This window comes from Somniosus microcephalus, chromosome 5 (assembly GCF_052327205.1).
Source record: "Somniosus microcephalus isolate GS21.2 chromosome 5, FLI_Smic_1.0, whole genome shotgun sequence".
Classification (NCBI taxonomy): Eukaryota; Metazoa; Chordata; class Chondrichthyes; order Squaliformes; family Somniosidae; genus Somniosus; species Somniosus microcephalus.
The window spans coordinates 79,125,159-79,150,810 of NC_140991.1; the positions used below are offsets into that span (position 1 = coordinate 79,125,159).

The following is a 25,652-nucleotide window of genomic DNA, read 5'->3' on the forward strand; positions in this document are numbered from 1 at the left end:
ATTCAATAGGACTTACCAACTTAAAGGTATAAAAGAGAAGAGAAGGAAGAAAACCAACCAACCAGCTGATCACCAACCTCCTCCTTGAATACTGTCTGTGGAGCCTGTTTGGTTGACTCGTCTCGCTGCTCCGCCTCCGCAGTGCTGTCTAAGCCTGGGAGTGGGGAACAAAACAAAGCAAAAAACACACCCTCACCTCCCACTTATCCAAACTCTCCCACTTAGCAAAACTCCAGCAGCACTCAATGCACAAAGCACTCCGTGCACTGTACTAGCCCCTCCCCTTTTATACCCGGATTCTACTTCCGGTTTAAACTGCCCAAGAGTTTAAAAAACCCTTAAAAAATTAAACTTACTTCAAATAATTGACTTCTTAACACACTAAAATTCACAAAATACACTTAAATGATTTTTCTCCCACTTAGCAAAACTCCAACAGCACTCAATGCACAAAGCAGGGACAAATTGGCAGGATTGGCACATGTTTGTACATTATTTGCCTTGCATGACAAATTCCTCTGTTCCATGCCTAAATGGCCAATGTCCAAAAACTTGCTCCAACTGAGTCACTACCACAATCTGAGTCTCCACTCTCTGGGGTCTACTCTTCACCTCACACAGTGCACATGACCCCAGATCCCCAATCAGCAGCTGCTAGCATGTTATGTTAGGATTGGTTCAAACAATTTGTGGAACACTGTACGTGACAGAAACAGTCTGAGTCATTAGCCACATCATGGGCAGGAGATAGTGTGCTTTGAACTCTGATACCATTTCTGCTATGATTAAACTAGCCACCCAGGCTCTAGCTACCAGTCAGCTGACATAATCTGATGCATACCCAGTCATTGGTTTGCAAATATTGGAAAGTCCAGGAGATTTTAATAGTTTGGGAGCTGGGAGACTGAGTCCAAAATATATAATTTGGGTCTTCCTGATACCCCCGTATCTCTAAATTTCCAGTGTATGTCTTGTGGCACTGTTCACACTTAATCGAAGAATTTGATATTTGACAGCAGGTTGGATGGTATAGATGTAGGGCAAAATGTATAATTATATATGAATCCCCACGCCGCTACTCGTGGCAAGTTGAAGGATACAATCTATCGCTTTCCTGTTGTTTCTGTGTTGCCTCTTTTCTCTCTCTTCCTCTTCTTTCAGGGCAATGGTGTTGCTGAGGGCCGTAGGACACATTTTTCAATTGTGGATATGATGTGGAGTGTTGATTGGACAGGTAAGGGAGCCACCAAGTGCTGTAGGGCGGATTTTCCAGTGGGAGTGAGCTTTGACCAGTGTGGCAGGTTGGTTTTGAGGTAGTGTGTGGCATGGTTGCTTTTGGGCTGCAGGTGGTTGGTGAGGGAGATATCTGGCCAGGATCATAGGTTAGCTTTTGGGTCACAGGTGGTAGGTGACAAGGCCACAGGGCACCAATGGAAAGCAAAATGAATGGGGTGCGCACATGCCAACCTAGAAAACCAGCAGCTCTGAAAAAGTGGACAGAACCCCTAGCACGGTGCCTACTCAAGGACAGCACTGACATGTGAAAACAAGTAGACACATGGGCTTTGTAAGTTAAGCTGTAGCTATTCACACTATTCCTTCACTTGTACTGGAAAAAAGAACATAAGTACATGAAAAAGTAAAATACAGTAAATGATGGAAATCTCCAATAAAAGCAGAAAATGTTGGTACACTCAGCAGGTCAGGCAGCATCTGTGGAGAGAGGGTGGTAGGGTTAACATTTCAGGTCGACAATCAAGGGTTCTGATAAAAGGTCATTGACCTGAAATATTGGGAATGGGATTTATGGTGTGCGTAGGTTGCATTATGCCAGGATTGATGAACCAACTGGCCTTTTCCTACCTTTTATTGTATGTTCATCCTATTTCTGATCTGACTCGCTCTGAAATCACTTGGTTTGTTTTGTCCCCTTAACAAATAATCACCATCCATCAAAAAGTTAGACATATTAAGATGTGCACACAAACAGTCTTGTAAGAGGAAAAATGTGAAATAAATATTTTGAATCACTGATCAACTCTCTCAAATTAATAAATCATGATAGTTGTTTTTTCTTTTATATATTAGAGAAATCACATCCAAACTCTTTAATATAATTTACTAGAAATCACTGTTTGGAAAAATGCTACACACCAACTCTTTGCACACCTTGAATCCTGCTCTGTTTAATGGAGATCAATAAAACTTCACTCATGTGGAGCGACAGTCAATTTATTTAAAAAATATCACCGATTTGGAAGAATTCGCCTCTCAAAAATTAAAACACCTCCTTGTGTTTAAATAGATTTGTGGTCAGTCTCACTCTTTTTAATGACATAAATCCCGGTCCTTACAGTTCCCTGGCGTGCACAGCTCTGTTGCAGATATGGAAACGTTACACGTTGAATTGGACAGATGGAGGCTTTTGTCCAGGCGAGGCGTTCAGGAGCAGAGGTAGGAACTCTTGTCCTGGAGCACGAGCAGCGGCGGAGCACTGAGGGTGTAGGTTTGCTCCTGGAGACGGCCCGGTTGCTATGATGGAGCCTGAGGCCCCGCAGCCACCGTTGAGGGTGTTGGAGCTGTACAGCGGCATCGGGGGCATGCACTATGCGCTGAAAGGTAAAGCAGCAAAAATGACAGTCATGTAGCAGAAGAGCACCGAGAACCGAGCTCGTTTAACATTGAAGATGAATGTGCTGGTTCAGGTCTCCTGTTAAACGCTTTATCAATTTACAAACTAACGTGTTCCCCTTCACCGCACTTGGATTGTGTGTGTCTGTGTCTTCTCACTGTGTACGTCTAAATGTTGTTCGCATCCTTTGAGGAAGGTAACAAGGTCCTGGAAGAAAAGGCAGCTGGAATACCAGAAGGGTCAGCTTGGACTAAGAGACAATGTGTGAGGCACAGAGAAACTGGTTGTAGAAGATTTCTTACACAGGAAATTACATAGCTATATACACTGGAACGACTGAAGCCAACGGACAATTGCCTGTCTACCTGGAGCTTGAAAAGTACACATTGAGGAAAGGTTAGAAGGGATGCTCAAGGGCTCAGGACCCGGCCCTGTGGTGGTAGTCAACTTGGTGGTAAATGACAAAGGGAGAAATAATATGGGGGTTTTAAAGGCATGTAAGCAAGCCTTTTCTCAGAACTCAAAGATAGGGAATGCAAAGCTGTGTTCTAGTTGTATACTTCTAGTTTGAGAAAGGAAAGTTCACCAATAAAACTAAGTGTGTAAATAAGTGGCTGGCAACCTGCTATCAAAGCAACAGTGCTACTTTCATAAATAACTGGGGACATTAGCAGAATAAAAAGATTGGTACAGGGGAGATGGGCTGCACCGCAATCAAATAGGAACATTGAGACAGCAACATCTATGGCTATTGCTTATATAGACTTGCAGGAGGCATTTGATAAGGTTCTGCACAAGAAATAATCAAAATGAAAAACATGGTATTGGAGGTAATCCTGTGACATAGGCTGGGAGGTAGGAGACAGAGAGTAGGGATAAAGGGAACGTTGATTGGTGGAATGTGACAAGTGGTAGAATCATAGAAGAGGTTTACAGCATAGAAGGAGGCCATTCGGCCTATCATCTGTGCTGGCTGAAAATTAGCTATCCAGCCTAATCCCACTTTCCAGCTCTTGGTCCTGCCTTGTAGGTTATGGCACTTCAAGTGCATATCCAAGTATTTTTTAAATGCAGTGAGGGTTTATAATAATAATAATAATCAACTTTATTGTCATTGTTAGTGCACAAGTGCAGTACAACGAAATGTAGGCTTGCGGCTCCCGAGAGTGTACATTTAGATTAAGACATTTAAACATTCAACATTCATTTGGCTTGTAATACATTAACATAAACATAATAAAGTGCATTGGCAGATGTGCAGGCTTTAGAGTTTATTTGTGGAGTTCAGTAGGATGACAGCCCTGGGAAAGAAGCTGTTCCTAAATCTGGTCGTTCGGGTGCGAATGCATCTGTAGCGTCTCCCAGATGGCAGGAGGGCGAACAGACTGTGGCTGGGGTGGGTAGGGTCTTTGATGATGGTCCGTGACCTCCGTAAACAGCGTTTCTGGTATATGTGCTCTATGGTCGGTAGCCGGGTGCCGGTAATGCGTTGGGCAGTTTTGACTACCCGCTGCAGGGCTTTCCGGTCATAGTAGCTACAGCTGCCATACCATACTGTGATACAGTTCGTCAGGATGCTCTCTATTGTGCAGCGGTAAAAGTTAGAGAGGATCAGGGGTGACAGGTTACATCCCTTCAGCCTCCTTAGGAAATATAGGCACTGCTGGGCCTTCTTCACCAGAGAGGAGGTATTGAGGGACCAGGAGAGGTCTTCCGTGATGTGGACTCCGAGGAACTTAAAGCTGTCCACCCTTTCCACCACAGCCCCATGGATGTGGATGGGGGTGTGACTTCCGCCTTTAGACTTCCTGAAGTCCACAATGATTTTTTTGGTTTTCTTGATGTTGAGGGCCAGGTTGTTATCGGCGCACCACTTCACTAGATGCTGGACCTCCTCCCTGTAGGCTGACTCATCGTTGTTGGTGATCTGGCCTACCACCGTGGTATCATCCGCAAACTTGATGATGGTGTTGGAACCATGAACAGCCACACAGTCGTGGGTGAAGAGGGAGTAGAGGAGGGGGCTCAGCACACATCCTTGTGGGGCCCCCGTGTTCAGGGTCAGTGGGGGGGAGGTGTGGTTACCTAATTTGACAGACTGGGGTCTGTTTGTTAGGAAGTCCAGGGTCCAGTTGCAGAGGGAAGTGTTCAGGCCAAGAGTGTGGAGTTTGGTGGCCAGCTTGTTGGGGATGATAGTGTTGAATGCTGAGCTGTAGTCTATGAACAGCATTCTGATGTAGGTCTCTTTACCGTCTAAGTGATTCAGTGCAGAGTGTAGAGCAGTTGTGATTGCATCCTCCGTTGATCTGTTTGCACGATCTCTATCACCCTTTTAGTCAATGAGTTCCAGACACCCACCACCCTCTGGGTGAAAAAACTTCTCAACTCCCCTCTAATCGTACTACCAATTACTTTAAATCTATGCCCCCTCTCTGCTAAAGGACATAGGTCCTTCCTATCCACGCTCTCTAGGATTAGGACTAGGATGTTTCCCAGGGATCTGTACCGAGGACTCAGCTTTTCACCATATATGACTTGGATGAAGGAATAGAGAGTTGTATATCTAAGATTGCAGATGACAGTAAATTAGGGGCATAGTAAGTTGTGTAGATGGGAGCAGGAAGTTACAAATGAACATAGATAGACTAAATTAGTGAGCAAAATTATGGCAAAAGAAGTTCAATGTGGGGAAGTGTGAAGTCATTTACTTTGGATCAGAGAAAGACCAATTGGAATATTTACTTAATGCTGAGAGACTAGGAGCTGTGGACGATCAAAGGGATTTGGGTGTCCATGTACACAAATCAGTAAAAGCTAGTGCACAGGTACAAAAAGATCTAATACAATGGTGTAATGGACTCAAGGAGCTGAATGGCTTACTCCCATTCCTCTGTTCCTATTAAATATTATCTCTGGAAATGGAGTACTGATCAGTAGCTTATCTGTAATGAACATTTTCAGTGTTTCATCTGTAATGAAGGAACATTTTCAGTGTTTCAGAGGTCAAAATGTTGATTGTCTTTATGTGAGGACCCACTCCAAAGTCCTCAACTGATACTTTGTTAGTTCATACAGTATGCCCCTATATCATGTTTTTTGATATACTACTATTGAGCTAAATGTATCTCTTGGGTTTAAATACAGGAGAACAGGACTTGACAGGCGTAGATTAGTTTTCATACAAGCCACTCCAAGGCAATAAGTAAGCATTCACGTTCAGTGTTCCTGCAACAATTTTATTCATTTGAACTTAGCAGGGCTCATTGTCAAGTTAGGCTGGTGGATTCTGCAGGGGGTGTGGGGATGGTGTCAGTTTGACATAAAGCTGGAGTTCGGGGTGGGCGGGGGGAGAAAACTGCTGCAAGAAAGTTTAAAAGACAGGAAACTATAGGGAGAGGATGTTCTGCCCTGGACTGTAGAACAGAATGCAGAGGAATTATTCTGTTTAAGTGAGATAACCCATTGAAGTGGGGCAGTGTAGCATTTTATTAATTTCATATCATATTCCATGAAGATATATTTTACAGATTGAACTAAGTGAATCTGATCATAACTGCTACCTTATATGCCCACTTTACCACAAAATAAAACAGCGTAACTATTGACATTAAGCCTTGCCTCACCTACTGTTAACTTGGTTCACTTTTGGAGAGATTGTAGAAAAACATGTATGTAAGATCTGCTTCGGGTTACAAGGGGATACAATTGTTACACCCACTATTGTACAAGTACATACAAGGCAGTATGAGCCAATACCATAAAAGTAAGATGCTCAGACCACTTATGGGAGCAACTAACACCACTGAAGATTCCTTGTATCGCTCTCCACCCACTTCCCCCTTCACTCTCCCTTCTGTGTCTGCCCCTGGAAAAAACACACTCTCAATTCACTTACAACTGCACTTTCAACATCCCAACTGTCTAGCCTTCGGCCCTCCATTCACCATGACATTTCTGCAGCTACCAATCTGCTCAACCACACCCTCACCACCACCTTTGATGCCCTAGTCCCCATTAAAACCGTTGCTGTTCCTCACTCTGGCCGTTTCCCCTGGAATGGCCCCCGTATCCACTCCCTTAAGTCCAAGGGACGCAGACTTGAATGGAAATGGCGGACAACTAGTTTAGCCATTCACTGCCAGATCTAGTTGGACCACATATCGGGTCCTGCTCTCGTCTGCCAAAACTGCTCACTATTCCAGGATCATCCTGGACTGCAAAGATAACGCCCGGCTTCTTTTCTCCACTGCAAACCGTCTTCTTAAACCCCTCTCCCCTGTCTCCTCCACCCTCACCTCCAACAACAAGTGCGAGGAGCTCATGGACTTCTTTGTCACTAAGATTGAGACCATCGATTCAGCTGCTTCTGCCACTTCCCTCCCTTCCCCTAGACCACTGGGCCAAATTTCCTCTAAGGTTCCCCCCTGTCCTAGCCCTGAACTCACATCTTTCTCTAGTTTTTCTCACCCTCACGCCCTCTCCGAGCTCATCTTGTCCATGAGACCGCCTCTTGCTCCCCCAACCCTATTCCCACTAAACCATTGACCACCCAAATTCTCTTCCTGGCTCCCATGTTAGCTGATATTAACGGTTCTCTCTCCTTAGGTAATGTCCTCCTCTCCTTCAAATCTGCCGTCATCACCCCCTCATAAAAAGCCCTTGACCCCTCTGTCCTTGCAAACTACCGCCCCATCTCCAATCTCCCTTTCCTCTCCGGAGTTCTTGAACGTGTTGTCGCCTCCCAAAGCCGTGCCCATCTTTCCCAGAACTCCATGTTTAAATCCCTCTAATCAGGTTTCTGCCCCTGCCACAGTACTGAAACTTTTTTTTATCATAGTCACAAATGACATTCTATGTTACTGTGACAAAGGTAAACTATCCCTCCTCGTCCTTCTTGACCTGTCTGCAGCCTTTGACATGGTTGACCACACCATCTTCCTCCAGTGCCTCTCCACCGTCGTCCAGCTGGGTGGGACTGCACTCGCCTGCTTCCATTCTTATCTATCGAATCACTTGCAATGGCTTCTCTTCTCACTCCCAAACCATTACCTCTGATGTCCCCCAAGGATCTATCCTTGGCGCCCTCCTATTTCTCATCTATATGCTGCCCCTTGGTGACATCATCTGAAAACACAGTGTCAGTATGCTGACGACACCAAGCTCTACCTCACCACCTCTTCTCTTGACCCCTCCACGGTCTCTAAATTGTCAGACTGTTTGTCCGTCATCCAGAACTGGATGAACAAAAATTTTCTCCAATTAAATATTGGGAAGACCAAAGCCATTGTCTTCGGTCCCTGCCATAAATTCCGTTCTCTAGCCACCGACTCCATCCCTCTCCCTAGCATTTGTCTGAGGCTGAACCAGACTGTTCACAATCTTGGTGTCATATTTGACCCTGAAATGAGCTTCCGACCACATATCCGCGGCATAACTAAGACTGCCTATTTCCACGCCCGTAACATTGCCTGTCTCCGCCCCTGCCTCAGCTCACCTGCTGCTGAAACCCTCATCAATGCCTTTGTTACCTCTAGACTTGACTATTCCTACGCACTCCCTGGCCTCCCACATTGTACCCTACATAAACTTGAGGTCATCCAAAACTCATTGACCTCCATTGACTCCTGGTTAAGCAATGCCTCGATTTCAAAATTCTCATCCTTGTTTTCAAATCCCTCCATGGCCTCGCCCCTCCCTATCTCTCTAATCTCCTTCAGCCCCACAACCCCCCAAGGTATCTACACTGCTCTAATTCTGCCCTCTTGAGCATCCCTGATTATAATCGCTCAACTATTGGTGGCTGTGCCTTCAGCTGCCTAGGCCCTAAGCTCTGGAACTCTCTCCCTAAACCTCTCCACTTCTCCACCTCTCTTTCCTCCTTTAAGACGCTCCTTGAGACCTACCTCTTTGACCAAGCTTTTGGTCATTGCCCTAATTTCTTCATCTGTGACTCGGTGCCAAATTTTTGTCTTTTAACACTCCTGTGAAGCGCCTTGGGACATTTTACTACGTTAAAGGTGCTGTATAAATACAAGTTGTTGTTGTACCACTGAGCCGCTGCTTGAACACAAGAAAGTAGCTATGGCAGACCCAAATTTGTAATGTCATATATGCTGTTGTAGCTCAGTATAGAAGTAACACATTTTACTTTTTGACGTATATCTAATATTTCCAGATCACTTTTGTCTGTCGAAGAACCTGAGGTCATAGAATCATAGAATGGTTACAGCACAGAAGAAGGCCATTCGGCCCGTCAAGCCCATGCCACCTCTCTGCGAGAGCACTTCAGCTATTCCCACTCCCCTGTCCTTTCCCCGTAGCCCTGCAAATTTCTTTCCTTCAGATACTTATCCAACTCCCTTTTGAAAGTCGTGATCGAATCTGCCTCCACCACCCTTTCAGGCAGCGCATTCCAGATCTTAACCACTCGCTGCGTAAAAATGTTTTTCTTACGTCGCCTTTGGTTCTTTTGCCAATCACCTTAAATCTGTGTCCTCTGGTTCTCGACCCTTCTGCCAATGGGAACAGTTTCCCTCTATCTACTCTGTCCAGACCCCTCATGATTTTGAACACCTCTATCAAATCTCCTCTCCACCTTCTCTGCTCTACGGAGAACAACTCCAGCTTCTCCAGTCTATCCACATAACTGAAGTCCCTCATTCCTGGAATAATTCTCGTAAATCTTTTCTGCACCCTCTCTAAGGCCTTCACATCCTTTCTAAAGTGTGGTGCCCAGAATTGGACACAGTACTCCAGTTGGGGCCGAACCAGTGTTTTATCGAGGTTCATCATAATTTGTATCTCTACTTCTTTTATACCTCTTCATGAAGCCCAGGGTCCCCTAAGCCTTTTTAACTGCTTTCTCAACCTGCCCTGCCACCTTCAACGATTTGTGTGTATATATACCCCCAGGTCTCTCTCTTCCTGCAACCCCTTCAGGATTGTACCATTTAGTTTATATGTCCTCTCCTCATTCTTTCTACCAAAATGTATCACTTCACACTTTTCTGCGTTAAATTTCATCTGCCACGTGTCCGCCCATTTCACCAGCCTGTCTATGTCTTCCTGAAGTCTATCACTCTCCTTCTCACTGCTCACTATACTGCCAAGTTTGTGTCATCTGCAAATTTTGAAATTGTGCCCTGTACACCCACATCTAAGTCATTAATATATATCAAGAAAAGCAGTGGTCCTAGAACCGACCCCTGGGGAACACCACTATATACCTTCCTCCAGTCCGAAAAACAACCGTTCACCGCTACGCTCTGTTTCCTATCACTTAGCCAATTCCGTATCCATGCTGCCACTGTCCCTTTTATTCCATGGGCTTCAACTTTGCTGGCAAGCCTATTATGTGGCACCTTGTCAAACGCCTTTTGAAAATCCATGTACACTACGTCAACTGCATTACCCTTATCAGCCCTCTCTGTTACCTCATCAAAGAAGTTAGTTAAACATGATTTGCCTTTAACAAATCTGTGCTGGCTTTCCTTAATTAATCCACACTTGTCCAAGTGACTGTTAATTTTGTCCCTGACTACTGTTTCTAAAAGCTTCCCCACTACTGAGGTCAAAATGACTGGCCTGTAGTTACTGGGTTAATCTTTACACCCTTTTTGGAACAATGGTGTAACATTTGCAATTCTCCCGTCCTCTGGCACCACCCCGTATCTAAGGAGGATTGGAATATTATGGCCAGTACCTCTGCGAATTCCTCCCTCAATTCCCTCATCAGCCTAGGATGCATCCCATCCGCTCCTGGTGACTTATCTACTTTAAGTACAGCCAGCCTTTCTAATACCTCCTCTATCAATTTTTATCCCATCAAGTATCTCCACTACCTGGGAGGCACAGTATGTGCATTCCACAGAACTAAGCTGCCCTGCCATGCCTTTACTTAATAGACTATTAACTAGAAACACTTACCAGCTACTTGCCAATCAGCTCCTTCCCTGGTTGTGACATCACTTTAGCTGTTTTGCAGTCGTAAAATAAAATGAATTATTTGCTTATATGCAATTGTAGCATTTATCTTTTTGGTTATGTAGATCTACTATCTAATTCTTTGTTGGTTAATGCCATGTTTCTTTTCAACGTTTTGTCCTAGAACTGTGCCAGGATTTTCAGCATGTAAATGCTAAAAGTCAAATATAAAGTTGCTGGGATGGACCAGTATTGGTTCAGAAAAGATGACTTCTAGGTGATTTTGAATCATTTTGATTTTGCACTGGAGCAGTGTAATTGCCACCTGTGCAAGTCTCATCTTAAATCAGTTTTTTTTAAATTTAGAATTGAGGCTCTCTCCTAAACTGCCATTCTAAATATAGCAATGAAAAAAAACTCACTAGTAAAGTGTCCTTGTAAACTACTGTTCTATCTCCAAACTTCCTTTCCTTTCAAGTCCTCCCAAATCTGTGCCCATCTTTCTCGCAACTCCACATTTGAACCCCTCCAATCAGCTTTCCACCCCTGCCACAGCACTGAAAGGGCCCTTATCAATGTCACAAATTGCATCCTGTGTCACTGACCGTGGTAAACTATCCCTCCTCATCCTTTTCAGCCTGTCTACAGTCTTTGACATGGTTGACCACACCATCCTCCTCCACCGCTTCTCCTCTGTCATCCAGCTGATTGGGACTGCCCTCACCTCGTTCCACTTCTATCTATCCAGTCGTAGCCAGAGAAACACCTGCACTAGCTTCTCTTCCCGCTCCCGCACTGTTACCTCTGGTGTCCCCCAAGAATCTATCCTTGGCACCCTCCTATTTCTCATCTACAGGCTGCCCCTCGGCGACATCATCCGAAAACACGCCAGGTTCCATATGTCGCTGGCGATACCCAGTTCTACCTCATAACCGCCTCTCTCGATCTCTCCTCTGCCTCTGATTTGTCATGCTGCTTGTCTGACTTCCAGTATTGGATGAGCAGAAATTTACTCCAATTAAATATTGGGAGGACCACAAACTCAGTTTCCTAGCCACCAACTCCATCCCACTGCCTGGCCACTGTCTGAGGCTGAACCGGACTGTTCGCAACCGTAGCGTCCTATTTAACCCTGAGCTGAGCTTCCGACTTCATATCCTCCATCACCAAGACTGCCTGTTTGCACCACTGTAAAATCGCCCATCTCTGCCTTGGCCTCTGCTCATCTGCTGCTGAAACCCTCAACCACATGTTAATTACCTCGAGACTCGATTATTCCATAGCCCTCCCAGCCGGTCTCCCACCTTGCACTCTCTGTAAACTTGAGCTCATCCAAAACTCTGCTGCCTGGACCCTAACTCGCACCAAGTCCCGTTCACCCGTCGCCCCTGTGCCCGCTGAGCTAGATTGACTCCCGGTCTGGCTACACCTCCTATTTTTAAGATTCTCATCCTTGTTTTCGAATCCCTCCATGGCCTCGCAACTCCCCATCTCTGTAACCTTCTCCAGCCCTACAACCCTCCGAGATCACTGTGCTCCTTCAATTCTCATTGCTGTGCCTTCAGCTCTCTAGGCCCCAAGCTCTGGAATTCCCCCCTAAACCTCTCCGCCTCTACCTCTCTCTCTCCTCCTTTTAAGATGCTCCTTAAAACCAAGCTTTTGGTCATCTGTCCTAATATCTCCTTATGTGGCTTGATGTCAAATGTTGTTAACACTCCTGTGAAGCACCTTGGGACATTTTACTACATTAAAGGTACTATATAAATGTAAGTTGTTGTGGTAGCTGGAGGCTGGTAAGCTATGCTCCATATATATCTATAGTACAGGGTATATTAAATTTGCTATGTAGGCTGTGGCCTTTTTATTTGGGCATAACCATTCTGTCACGCTTGAGGCAATGTCTCAATAGGATCTTCCCATTATAAAGCTATCTGTTACACAGTCACACTTCGACCTCTAGCTGGGGTTTCATTAGCTCCAAATGTTGCAGAACCCTATACCTATAGTGTCACCAATATACTCAGGGAAATTTGCTTGATCCTGACTTTCCATGAGCAACACCATGGGAGATCCACTAGTGTGCGTATGAATACTGGTAACACTATCAGCTCCCAATCCACAATGCGCTGCGCATTTCCTGCTTGTATTTGTGCTTTAATGGTCCTGGTACTTCACCAGTAATGGAAAGTCAAAGCATAACTCAACACATTTTCCTGCCAACTGGATTGGTTTTACATAGGGAGTGCATTGCAGCCTGTTCATGTAAGAAAATGGCATTTAATTTGCTGATGAGGTATTAAGAGGGAAAGAGGAAAGACCAGTATTAGTTTTCTCTCTTATTAATACAAACAGAGCCATCATTCATTCGCAAAGCAGTGCAATTCTATTCAGGACACCAGTTTAGTAACAGGATTCAGGGAATGAAGTTGAATATAGGACTGATTTCAGAAGAAATGTGAGAGTCCTAAAGTCACCTAGAGGGAAGGGAACAGATGAAGTGATGTATTCAAGAGAAGAGAAAAATCTGATGGTTGGTTTTATTTTAAAATGCTGCCAACAAATTGAAAAACTGGTTACTGACACCCACATATCTGGCTGCCCAACTGCTTTGCTTTGGACCTTAACCTTGGAGGCTTTGGGGATACTGGAGCCTGCGTGTCTTCGAACCCAGGGCCCGAGGTAGTCGAAGCTAGATTTGTAGAGATGATAAACTATATGTTAACATAACCTCATTTCTGCCAGAGTCACACAAAATGTCTTGGGCAAATTTTGAATCTAGGTTGCATCAAAACCTTGTGATTAGGAAATTTTGAAATAGCAACTGATTGAGAGATGACTAATCTTTCATATTGACAACAGTCAAAGTACATTAGCTATGTGTTTGAATAATATTGGAAATATTTTTAAATTTATAGTCATTGTAACTCAAGACTGCAATAGCCAAAAATACTTCAGGTAGCTGTACTTATTGGAAGAGTGGCAACATTTTATGTCCCTGCTGTTATCTTGTAATGTAGAGTAGCTGAGCCAATTGGCTGCTTTGTTTCCTAGATTACACGTGACTACAATTCAAAAGTACTTAATTGGCTGTGAAATGCTTTGGAACATGCTGAAGTCATGAAAGGCGCTAGATACTTGGAAGTTCATTTGTTCTTTCTGAGCAAGTTAGCATTCTTGTTATGCATGAGTGAAAAAGGCTGACATCTGGGGGAAAAAAAGTAAAAAGATTAGAGGACATTCTTTTTTTATGTGTTTATGGGATCTGGGCATCGCTGGCAAGGCCAGCATTTATTGCCCATCCCTAATTGCCCTTGAGAAGGTGGTGGTGAGCCGCCGCCTTGAACTGCTGCAGTCCGTGTGGTGATGGTACTCCCACAGTGCTGTTAGGGAGGGAGTCCCAGGATTTTGACCCAGCGACAATGAAGGAACGGCGATATATTTCCAAGTCAGGATGGTGCGCGACTTGGAGGGGAATTTGGAGGTGGTGGTGTTCCCATGCGCCTGCTGCCCTTGTCCTAGGTGGTAGAGGTTGTGGGTTTGGGAGGTGCTGTCAAAGAAGCCTTGGCGAGTTGCTGCAATGCATCTTGTAGATGGTACACACTGCAGCCACGGTACGCCAGTGGTGGAGGGAGTGAATGTTTAAGGTGGTGGATGGGGTGCAATCAAGCGGCTGCTTTGTTCTGGATGGTGTCGAGCTTCTTGAGTGTTGTTGGAGCTGCACTCATCCAGGCAAGTGGAGAGTATTCCATCACATTCCTTACTTGTGCCTTGTAGATGATTCTGAGAATAATCTAGCGGGTAAAGGCACTGCTGATGTAGCACGCTACTGTAGAAACTCGAAGGTCTCGTGTTCGATTCTCAGTCTGCTGATCTTTGGGAGGCCAGCAGTAGGCTGCAATAATTGGCCTCGGTGTCTCTGAGGTAGGAAGGTGGATAATACAGCCAGGGTTCTTGCTTCAAATTGCTGTTAACTGCAATAAGATGCATGTGTGTTGATGCCAGGTGAGAACATGTTCCATTATTGATGAAATTGAAGAAAGCAAAACAGTGGTTTTGCATACTTGTGAATTTATATCAACAAAACTTTAGTGCCCTGCTTTCCAGGCCCTGGCACAACAACTGTTAAGCATATAATATAGCAACCTTTAAAAAAAAAATGAGCTGATCCTTTGTATTGCCAGAATCAAAAATAAGCCACCAGATAGAAGAAATATATTTATGTGGCACCTTATCATGTTGTTAAAATGTCTCAAATTACTTCATTGAATGAAATTGCTTTTGGGAGTTGAATGTACTTGCCATTCTGTGCCAGCAATATCCCACAAACAGCAGTGAGATGAATGACTAGTTATCTGCTTTTTACGGTCATAACGGTTGAAGGAGAAATGTTGGTCAAGTCACGGGAGAACTCTGCTTTTCTTTGGTGGCATGGGATTTTTAACATCTTCCTGAGCAGGCAGCTTGAGCCTCGGTTCATGTCCTAATCCAAAGGATGGCTCCTCCAACAATGCAGCATCTCCTCAGTACTGTACTAGATTGTCAGCCTTTGTTGTGCACTGTAGTCCTGGTGCAGGAATGCAATGCACAGCCTTCTGACAGGTGTGAGCCAAGCTTGACATATCTATAGTTACCTGCTTTTCTATTTAAAAATCTTGACTTATGAAGTGAAAAAATTGGATCATGCTGCTGGAAAATGTCAATGGCCAATACTCCAATGTTTCTTCTGCAGTGAGAATAGTTTAAATAGGCTATTTGTATAGCATAATTGAGCTATTGTGATTCGGTTTATGACTGCATTAGGCAGGCAGGGACTCTAGTTTTTACCTCAGTACACTGCTGGCACTATATTTGTTTAGCATCAGAAAATTGAGAATAAGTCAACAGTTTTCTCCTCCGGCTGCAGGAAGCCAGTCCAATGTAATAAATGCTGCTAAACATAATGAGACTGTTGTGTGAACCTTTTTGATGTATTAACTGGCATTTGCAATTTTTGTGCCAAGTTAAAATCTGTTTTCCTGTTTTATTGATAGGAACTTTGTTTTTAAATCCCATTTTTAAAATTGAAGAACTTCAGTAAAACAACATGGTTTGCTAATATTATTGGCCTATTCTTGGCTAATCAGGCAAGCCAAAAGTGTTGAATGCACAGACTGGCAGTTCACGCAGTTTCGTAGTTGTAAACAACCTTTGTGGCTCTGCTGTCTCCACTCTTACCTGACCCAACACAGTCACTTCATACCTTGAACTGTTTCTGCTCCTCTGCCTACACAATCCGCTTGTGTGTGATTAGGGCTGCATTCATGGTTGCCTCCTATTATCTACATGCTACCCCTTAGCAACATTATTCACAAGCATGGGGTCAGCTCCAAATATGGCAACACACAACTCCACCTCTTCATCACTATATTTCACTCAAAGGTTGATGATGTTTGTCCGTCATGGGTAAGACGGTACATGACCAGTGGTGTACATTTAAGGAGTTATTTTACAACTTCCAAAAAAATATATTCCACTGAGGGAAAAAAGGGTGTAAAAGAAAAGATAGCCATCCGTGGCTAAGTAAAGTAATTAAGGATAGTATCCGACTAAAAACAAGGGCATATAAGGTAGCCAAATCTAGTGGGAGGATGGAAGATTGGGAAGTCTTTAAAAGACAGCAAAAAATAACAAAAAGATTGATTAAGAAAGGGAAGATAGATTATGAAAGTAAATTAGCAAAAAATATAAAAACAGACAGTAAAAGTTTCTATAGTTATATAAAAAGAAAAAGGGTGGCTAAAGTAAATGTTGGTCCCTTAGGGGATGAGACCGGGAAATTAATGGTGGGAAACATGGAGATGGCAAAAGCACTGAACAATTATTTTGTATCAGTCTTTACAGTAGAGGACACTAAGAATATCCCAACATTGGACAAACAGGGGGCTCTAGGGGGGGAGGAACTAAATACAATTAAAATCACTAAGGAAGTGGTACTTGGTAAAATAATGGGACTCGAGGCGGATAAATCCCCTGGACCTGATGGCTTGCATCCTAGGGTCTTGAGCGAAGTGGCGGTAGGGATTGTGGATGCATTGGTAATAATTTTCCAAAACTCACTGGACTCAGCAAAGGTCCCGGCAGATTGGAAAACTGCTAATGTAACACCCTTATTTAAAAAGGGTAGTAGGCAGAAGGCTGGAAACTATAGACCTGTTAGCCGAACATCTGTGGTTGGTAAAATGTTAGAGTCCATTATTAAGGAGACAGTAACGGGACATTTGGATAAACATAATTTAATAGGGCAAACTCAGCATGGTTTCATGAAGGGGAAGTCATGTTTAACAAATTTGCTTGAGTTTTTTGAGGAAGTAACATACAGGGTGGATAAAGGGGAACCAGTGGACGTAGTGTATTTAGACTTCCAAAAGGCATTTGACAAGGTGCCACACAAGATTATTGCTCAAGATAAAAAATCACGGGATTGGGGGTAATATTCTGGCGTGGGTGGAGGATTGGCTCTCTAACAGAAAGCAGAGAGTTGGGATAAATGGTTCGTTCTCAGATTGGCAACCAGTAACTAGTGGTGTTCCGCAGGGGTCAGTGCTGGGTCCCCAACTCTTTACAATCTATATTAACGATTTGGAGGAGGGGACCGAGTGTAACATATCAAAGTTTGCAGATGATACAAAGATGGGACGGAAAGTAGTGAGTGAGGAGGACATAAAAAACCTGCAAAGGGACATAGACAGGCTAAGTAAGTGGGCAGAGATTTGGCAGATGGAATACAATACTGGAAAGTGTGAGGTTATGCACTTTGGCAGGAAAAATCATAGAGCAAGTTATTATCTTAATGGCAAGAAACTGGAAAGTACTGTAGTACAAAGGGATCTGGGGGTCCTGGTGCACAAAACTCAAAAAGTTAGTATGCAGGTGCAGCAAGTGATCAAGAAGGCCAATGGAATGTTGGCTTTTATTGCTAGGGGGTTGGAATATAAAAACAGGGAGGTATTGCTGCAGTTGTACAAGGTATTGGTGAGGCCGCACCTGGAATACTGCATACAGTTTTGGTGTCCATACTTAAGAAAAGACATACTTGCTCTCGAGCCAGTACAAAGAAGGTTCACTCGGTTAATCCCGGGGATGAGGGGGTGGTCATATGAGGAGAGGTTGAGTAGATTGGGACTCTACTCATTGGAGTTCAGAAGAATGAGAGGCGATCTTATTGAAACATATAAGATTGTGAAGGGGCTTGATCGGGTGGATGCGGTGAGGATGTTCCCAATGATGGGTGAAACTAGAACTAGGGGGCATAATCTTAAAATAAGGGGCTGCTCATTCAAAACTGAGATGAGGAGAAACTTCTTCACTCAGAGGGTGGTAGGTTTGTGGAATTTGCTGCCCCAGAAAGCTGTGGAAGCTACATCATTAAATAAATTTAAAACAGAAATAGATAGTTTCCTAGAAGTAAAGGGAATAAAGGGTTACGGGGAGCGGGCAGGAAATTGGACATGAGTCTGGGTTCGGAATGGTCATGGCCCTGTGGGTAGTGGAGTGGGCCCAGGGGCCGTGTAGCCTTGTTCTGCTCCTACTGTGTTCTAATTCTGTTAGATTTCAGGAGATGGTTTTATTCCTGTTCCTGGCTGGGGTGGAGATCGCCTTTACAGAAGGTAAGTACTGTAGAAAATATAGGGACAGAGTGATCTCCTGGAAGAGTTTCGATCGCCTAGATGGGTCGGAGAGGAATTTCCCAGATTTTTTTCTCCCAAATTGGCCATTGGGTCTTTATCTGGTTTTTCGCCTCTCCCGGGAGATCACATGGGTTCGGGTGGATGCAGAGTGATAGAAGATTTGAGGTTAGGATCAGATCAGCCATGATCTTATTGAATGGTGGAGCAGGCTCGAGGGGCCGATTGGCCTACTCCTGCTCCTATTTCTTATGTCATCAATCCTGGATGAATTAAAACTTCTTACAGGTCAACATTGGCAAAACGGAGGCCATTGTGTTCAGCGCTTGCTTGTCGATGGTCTGGAACTATGTACCCGTGACATATTTACTTTTTGTACTCAATTTATGTAGACTTTTTTCAGGTTAAGAATCTGCACTGTTTTAACAATCGTAATGTCAGTTTCCCATTGCTTCAGTGTTGCACCACTACTATCGAGCCTCCTCTACCCAGTTCTCATCATATGTTGTTATAGCTCTGCTCTATCATGGCCTGCTCTTTAAATCGCACACCTAACAGTTTCTGACTCGAGCAATGTAATTCATGACCCAGCTCTTAACAGGTAGTTACCATCTTTGACTTTCACAGCTTTGCTACCAATATGCTCCACAATCGAAATGTGGCATCTTAATGCATATTTACAGCTCTTTTACTTCCAGCGCTGCCTTGATAATGTCCCCAAACTTCCAAATAACAAGCTTAAGGCAACATGATTTATGTTAAAAGATGTACTGACCAACTCAATTCTTTTATGAGATGACTTAATTTCAACAAATAATAACTAACCAAATAACAGAAGAATTTGAGCAGTTTTTTTTATTCATTTATGGGATGTGGATGTCGCTGGCAAGGCCAGCATTTATTGCCCATCCCTAATTACCCTTGAGAAGGTGGTGGTGGTGAGCCGCTGCCTTGAACCGCTGAAGTCTGTGTGAAGGTACTCCCACACTGCTGTTAGGGAGGGAGTTCCAGGATTTTGACCCAGCGACAATGAAGGATCAGCGATATACTTCTAAGTCAGGATGGTGTGTGACTTGGAGAGGTGGTGGTGTTCCCATGCGCCTGCTGCCCTTGTCCTTCTAGGTGGAAGAGATCGCGGGTTTGGGAGGTGTTGCCGAAGAAGCCTTGGCGAGTTGCTGCTGTGCATCTTGTAGATAGTACACACTGCAGCCACGGTATGCCAGTGGTGAATGTTTAAGGTGGTGGATGGGGTGCAAAGCAAGCGGGCTGCTTTGTCCTGGATGGTGTCGAGCTTCTTGAGTGTTGTTGGAGCTGCATTCATCCAGGCAAGTGGAGAGTATTCCATCACACTCCTGACTTGTACCTTGTAGATGGTGGAAAGGCTTTGGGGAGTTGGGAGGTGAGGCACTCGTCGCAGAATACCTAGCCTCTGACCTGTTCTTGTTGCCACAGTTTTTATGTGGCTGGTCCAGTTATGTTTCTGGTTAATAGTGATCCCCCAGGATGTTGATGGTGGGGGATTTGGCGATGGTAATGCCGTTGAATGTCAAGGGGCGGTGGTTAGACTCTCGCTTGTTGGAGATGGTCATTGCCCGGCACTTCTGTGACGCGAATGTTACCTGCCACTTATCAGCCCAAGCCTGAACATCATCCAGGTCTTGTTGCATGCAGGCATGGACTGCTTCATTATCTGAGGAGTTGTGAATGGCACTGAACACTGTGCAGTCATCAGCGAACATCCCCATTTCTGACCTTATGTTAGAGGGAAGGTCATTGATGAAGCAGCTGAAGATGGTTGGGCCTAGGACACTGCCCTGAGGAACTCCTGCACCGATGTCCTGGGGCTGTGATGATTGACCTTCAACCACCTTCCTTTGTGCTAGGTATGACTCCAGCCAGTAGAGCGTTTTCCCCCTGATTCCCATTGACTTCAGTTTTACTAGGGCTCCTTGATGCCACACTCGGTCAAGGGCAGTCACTCTCATCTCGGCTCTGGAATTCAGCTCTTTTGTCCATGTTTGGACCAAGGCTGTAATGAGGTCTGGAACCAAGTGGTACAGGACATACCCAGGGATGTTGATGGAGGAGTTTGGGATTCTGTGAGTATGACTATGTCAGGCTGTTGCTTGACTAGTCTGTGGGACAGCTCTCCCAATTTTGGCAGGGTCGACTGGGCTGGCTGTACCGGTGCCAAGGCCGTGTGATTGTGTGTAGCGGTTTGTTACAACTGAGTGGCTTGCTAGGTCATTTCAGAGGGCAGTCAACCACATTGCTGTGGGTCTGGAGTCACACGTAGGCCAGACCAGGTACGGACAGCAGATTTCCTTCCCTAAAGGACATTACAACAATCTGATAGTTTCATGGTTACCATTACTGATACTAGCTTTTTATTCCTGATTTATTTAATTAACTGAATTAGTTGGATCATTAGTCCAGGTCTCTGGATTACTAGCTCAGTGACATTACCACTACGCTACCGTTCCCTGTTAACAATGTTTTGGATGAATTGGTAACATGATGTATGGAAAATGCAGCACTTGTTACATGATTTTTTAACTGACTCATCTCTGTGCCATTCGTGATGTATTCCTTCTGTTATCTCACAGTGGTATGCTTTTATACACCACTTCTTTATCCTACAACTAAACTAAACTTGCCCTATTTAATTTATTAGTCATTCAGTTCTGAGTACTGTTTGGTGATGTGTTACTTCATTTTTGATTTAGCATAGAAATTGGTAATGCTAGAAATAATGCTGCCAATATTGCTCATTTTAGTTTAAATTCTGTTATAATTTCCATGTGTATATAGTATGTAGTCAATGTACAAACTCATGCAGACTATTACTGTAACTACAGTACATTTGTGTTTTTATGATAATGAAAAGCAGTTCTGGGTCAGACATCTGTCCTTAGGCAGTCAACTGATAATGAGTAATGTAGAGAAAACTGTAGGAGGTTTAAGACTGAAAATCTAAAGCAGTGAATCATACCCATTATACCAGACCACAGATCTTTCCTGGTGGACTTAAATTAAAAGGGTTCATTTTTGCATATGAAACTGCAGTACAGTATTTAACTTTGGAACTAAGTAATATTTAACTTTGATAATCATTGTGAGGTTAAGTAATACATTTTTGATCAGATTATGACTATTTAATAAAATCCCACATCTAGGGTGCAGTGCTTTGAGCAGTTAATCCAGTCACTTCTGCTTTTAGAAAATTATTCTAGCTCATATTCAAGATATATTTGTGCACAGACATAATGCATGCTCAGTTCGAATGAGGATAAACCTTTTTTTAATGCATGGATATCTTCTATTTTCTATTAATCAACTTTGGACCAGAAGCAAACTGAAAATGTTTGCAATACAGGCCAAATGGGGAAACATTGATGACATCCCCAGAAATCTCAGAAATAATTGAGATCTCTGATTTATAGTAATCCCTGGGCTTAACTTCTCTAGTACTCTCCTCACTGACTCTACCTCCTACATAAACTCCAACTTGGCTAAAACTGCTACCCATGTCCTATCGCATACCAAATCCCGCTCGCCTATCAGACCTATCCTCACTCACTTCCTATAGTCTTCTGTATACCTGTCTGTCTATCCTTCTCTCCTGCAATTCTACTATTACAGCCTACTATTCTGGAATTCTCTCAAACCAGCTGTCTTGCTACAACTCTTCCTACTGTCACAAACTTCCTTAAAACCTGTTATCTTCTCATAGCCTTTGGTCACTTCCTGCCAACTCCTGCTCGATGTCTTCAACCTTTTTTTGTGAAGTGCAGTAGGACATTTTGCTACAATAAAAATGCCACATAAAGGCAAGATGTTGTTGTAATAAAACACTAAATAAGCCATTCAAATTAAATGATGAAACCGTAAAACAATTTAGAAAATGCACCAATAAAGTGTAACATTTCCTGGAGTACATGCCTCAAAAGCTATCTAGGAAATACATTTCATATTCAATGCCCGCATCTCCCTTCGCAAAATCCTAACTTCACCATTGCATAAGCCATACTTTTTTATACTTCAATTGTTTTCCCTACAATACGGATGATGGAATATTGGACACAGTGCAAAAAAATAACTTGCAATAATATCTCCCTTCATGTCCTCCCGACGCCCCAAAGTGCTTTACAGTCAACTAATTATTTTTAGATTGTAGCCACTGTTATGTAGGCAAACACGGTAGCCAAGTTGTACAGCGGAAGCGCCCATAAACAACAATGAGATAAATGACCAGTTAATCTGCATTTGGTGGTTTTGATTGAGGGATGAATGTCGTCCAGGATACCGGGAAACTGCTTCTCTTCAAATAGTGCCATGGGATCTTTTACGCCTATCTGAACAGGCAGATAGCCTGCGGTTTAGAGTGTCATCTGAAAGATGGTACCTTTGTCAATGCAGCACTCTCCCAGTAATGCACTTAAATGCCTATTTCTACCTATTGTACTACCCCTCTTCTCAGCTATTCACACATTTTCTGTGCCTCATAAATGCCTTTAATTTCCTTAGTTTCTCCTGTTGTCTCATGCTAATATCACTTCCGCCATTTAACCATCTCTGTTTTCCCCTTCTACACTTTACAGGTCATTTTCTTCTCGTGTGTGTGTGTGTGTGTGTGTGTGTGTGTGTTTCCCTCCTCCCTTTCCTTTGTTCTGTTCTTTTTTAAATGCTCTTCATCTGTAATATGAGTTCTGATGAATGGTCCACACTTGAAACATGAACTCATCTGTTCTTTCCACAGATGCTGATTGACCTGCTGAGCGTTTCCAGTTTTTATTGATTTTGTTTCAGATTGCCAGCAGTTTGTTTGTTTTCAGCTTTTGCAGGTTTTCTACGTTGTATGCATACAGATATCTTTTGGATTCCACGTGAAAGTGTGCAAAAGTTGAAATTGGCAACATTACTTCTCTCCGTTCCTTGCCATGTTTTTTCACCAGCTATAAAATGAAAAAAGGAACTTGCACTTACATAGTGCCTTTCTTGACCTCGATGTGTCAAAGCACTTCACAGTCAGTGAAGTACTGTTGAAGTGCAGTCACAGTTACAGATACAGTGTAATCTAGGGAAATGTGGAAGCCAGTTTGCACACAGCCAGGTCCAACAAACAGCAATGATAGAAATGACCTATTTTAGTGATGTTAGTTGAGGGATAAATGTTGGCCAGGACAATGGGAGAACTCGCATTTAAAAAGTACTTGGATGTGCACTTGAAGTGCCGTAACCTACAGGGCTATGGACCGAGACCTGGAAAGTGGGATTCGGCTGGATAGCTCTTTTTCGGCTTGCACAGATACGGTGGGCCGAATGGCCTCTGTGCCCTAAATTTCTATGATTCTATGAACTCTCCTGATCTTTTCTGAGAAGTCCCACATAATTATTTATGTCCACCTGAGAGGGCACATGGGGTCTCGCATAAACATCTTATCTGAAAGATGGCAACTCTGATAGTGCAGCAGTCCCACAGTACTGCACTGAAGTGTTAGCCTAAATGATGTACTCGAGTGTCTGGAGTGGAGCTTGAACCCACAGCCTTCTGACTCCGAGGCACCACTGAGCCAAGGCTGAACGGATGACTGGAGGTGCCTAAGTATCAGGATGTGTCTTTCTCCATAACTGGCCAGTTATTTTTTCAAATGAGAAGATGCAAGAAATGCAGAAAACATGTGGTCAATGTCTAAACTAAAACTGGTTTCCTCTTTATCATGTAGCAAATGTGCTTTCATTTGTAGTAGAAATTATACAACCTTAGTACAGGCAGCTTGTCAAACATGAATCTAGGCGTATTCCTTGGGCATTGTGCAAAAGTCTCATTTCCTTCTAGTACTTCCTAAGGGACTGTACTAACTATTTTTTGTAACTACATTGGTACTATACTCTGGCAGCATACCGTAAACTACTGCATCAAGTCTAGTAATTAATTTTGAAAATGGTGTTTGAGTAGTTAGTATTTTGTGCCCTTTCAACACTATCTCCCCTCCTTCCATGGAGAAACTCTGTTTAATGGTTCGAGCTTGTGCATCCTACGATACTGTTGAAAGCCATGACAAAAGTCAAAATTACATTAAGAATGATCACATTACATCAAGTGGTGGTTCTGTGTTGTGCTAATTGGTTCTATGTGGTGCTTGTCTGTAGTGTATGGATGAGAAAGCATTACTTGTTCTCTTTGAATGCAGTTGATAACTTGGTGTAGGCGAATAAAAAAGGGTGAAGATGCAATTGGAATTGCCCATAAGAGAAGTGCGGCACTGTATGAGATAAGTGTCTTTCCTTTCATTTTCTTTAAAGAAGGGATAGCAGTTGAAGGTGCACAGTGGCTCCAGCATGCTGTGCTGCCTGTTGTGGCAGTACCTTCAATCCCCCACTTTGCTGAGTTCCCAACCTCTACTATATCAAATACATTTAAAATCAATTTTTGTTGCCAATTTAAAAACCTGGGTTTTTGTGACTATTTTTCAGTGGTTTTTTTTAGCATCAAAAAACATTAAGAAAAGCAGGAGGAAAAAACCCAGATGTGTTCTGAGAAAATGATTAAAAGTCAGTTTTTATTTTGAACAATACTAAATCTTAAGAAAACAAGTTAGAGACCAGCAAGGCACCATTATGGTAGGAGGAATAAGGAGAACACCTACTCCTTTGAAAAATTACGAGTCTGAATGGGGTAGAGGTGCAAAGAGATCTGAGGTACAGATTCGCAAGATAACAAAGCCATAAAAAGTGCAAACAGGGCACTGGGGTTCATTTTGAGAGGAACTGAAGTCAAAAGCAGAAGTTATGTTAAACTTGTATAGAACCTTGGTTAGACCACACTTCTGGTCTACATACAGTATTACAAAAAGAATGTAGAAACACTGGAGAAAGTGCAAAAAAGATTTACAAGGATGATACCAGAACTGAGAAGGTATAACTATCAGGAAAGACTGAACAGGCTGGGGCTCTTTGCTCTAGAAAAGAGAAGACTAAGAGGTGACCTGATAGAGCTCTTTAAAATTATGAAGGGTTTCAACAGGGTAGACATAGGGAAGTTGTTTCCACTTGTGAGGAGTCCATAACTAGGGGCTGTAAGTATAAGATAGTCACTCATAAATCCAATAAGGGATTCAAGAGCAACTTCTTTACCAGGAAAGTGGTGAGAATGTGGAACTTGCTACCATGAGAGTGATTGAGGTGACTAGCATAGATGCTTTTCAGGGGAAGCTAGATAAATATATGAGGGAGAAAGGAATAGAAAGTTATGCTGATAAAGTGGGAGGAGGCTGAGGTGGAGCATAAACTCCAGCATAGACCTGTTGGGCCAAATTACCTGTTTCTGTGCTGTAAAATTCTATCAGTCTATGTAAGCTAAATGACAGGCCAAGTTCATAGACCATTTTTATGGCCTCAGTGACAGTTTGAAAAGTAATGTAATATAAGTT

The 25,652-nt window shown here is 43.3% G+C and overlaps 1 protein-coding gene across 4 annotated transcripts in view; it reads left to right on the forward strand.

The window, feature by feature from the left end:
* The first annotated feature begins 2,357 nt into the window (after positions 1 to 2,357).
* trdmt1 (tRNA aspartic acid methyltransferase 1) overlaps positions 2,358 to 25,652 on the forward strand; it is a 105,038-nt gene continuing 81,743 nt past the window's right edge. The window contains exon 1 of one of the 4 annotated variants that reach the window (XM_085987868.1): positions 2,358 to 2,454. In XM_085987868.1, the coding sequence (XP_085843994.1) occupies positions 2,416 to 2,454 (39 nt within the window). In that variant the 5' untranslated portion in view covers positions 2,358 to 2,415. Of the gene's footprint in view, positions 2,620 to 25,652 lie in introns of all 4 variants that reach the window. The other 3 variants (XM_085987871.1, XM_085987867.1, XM_085987866.1) reach the window with 3 other exon arrangements.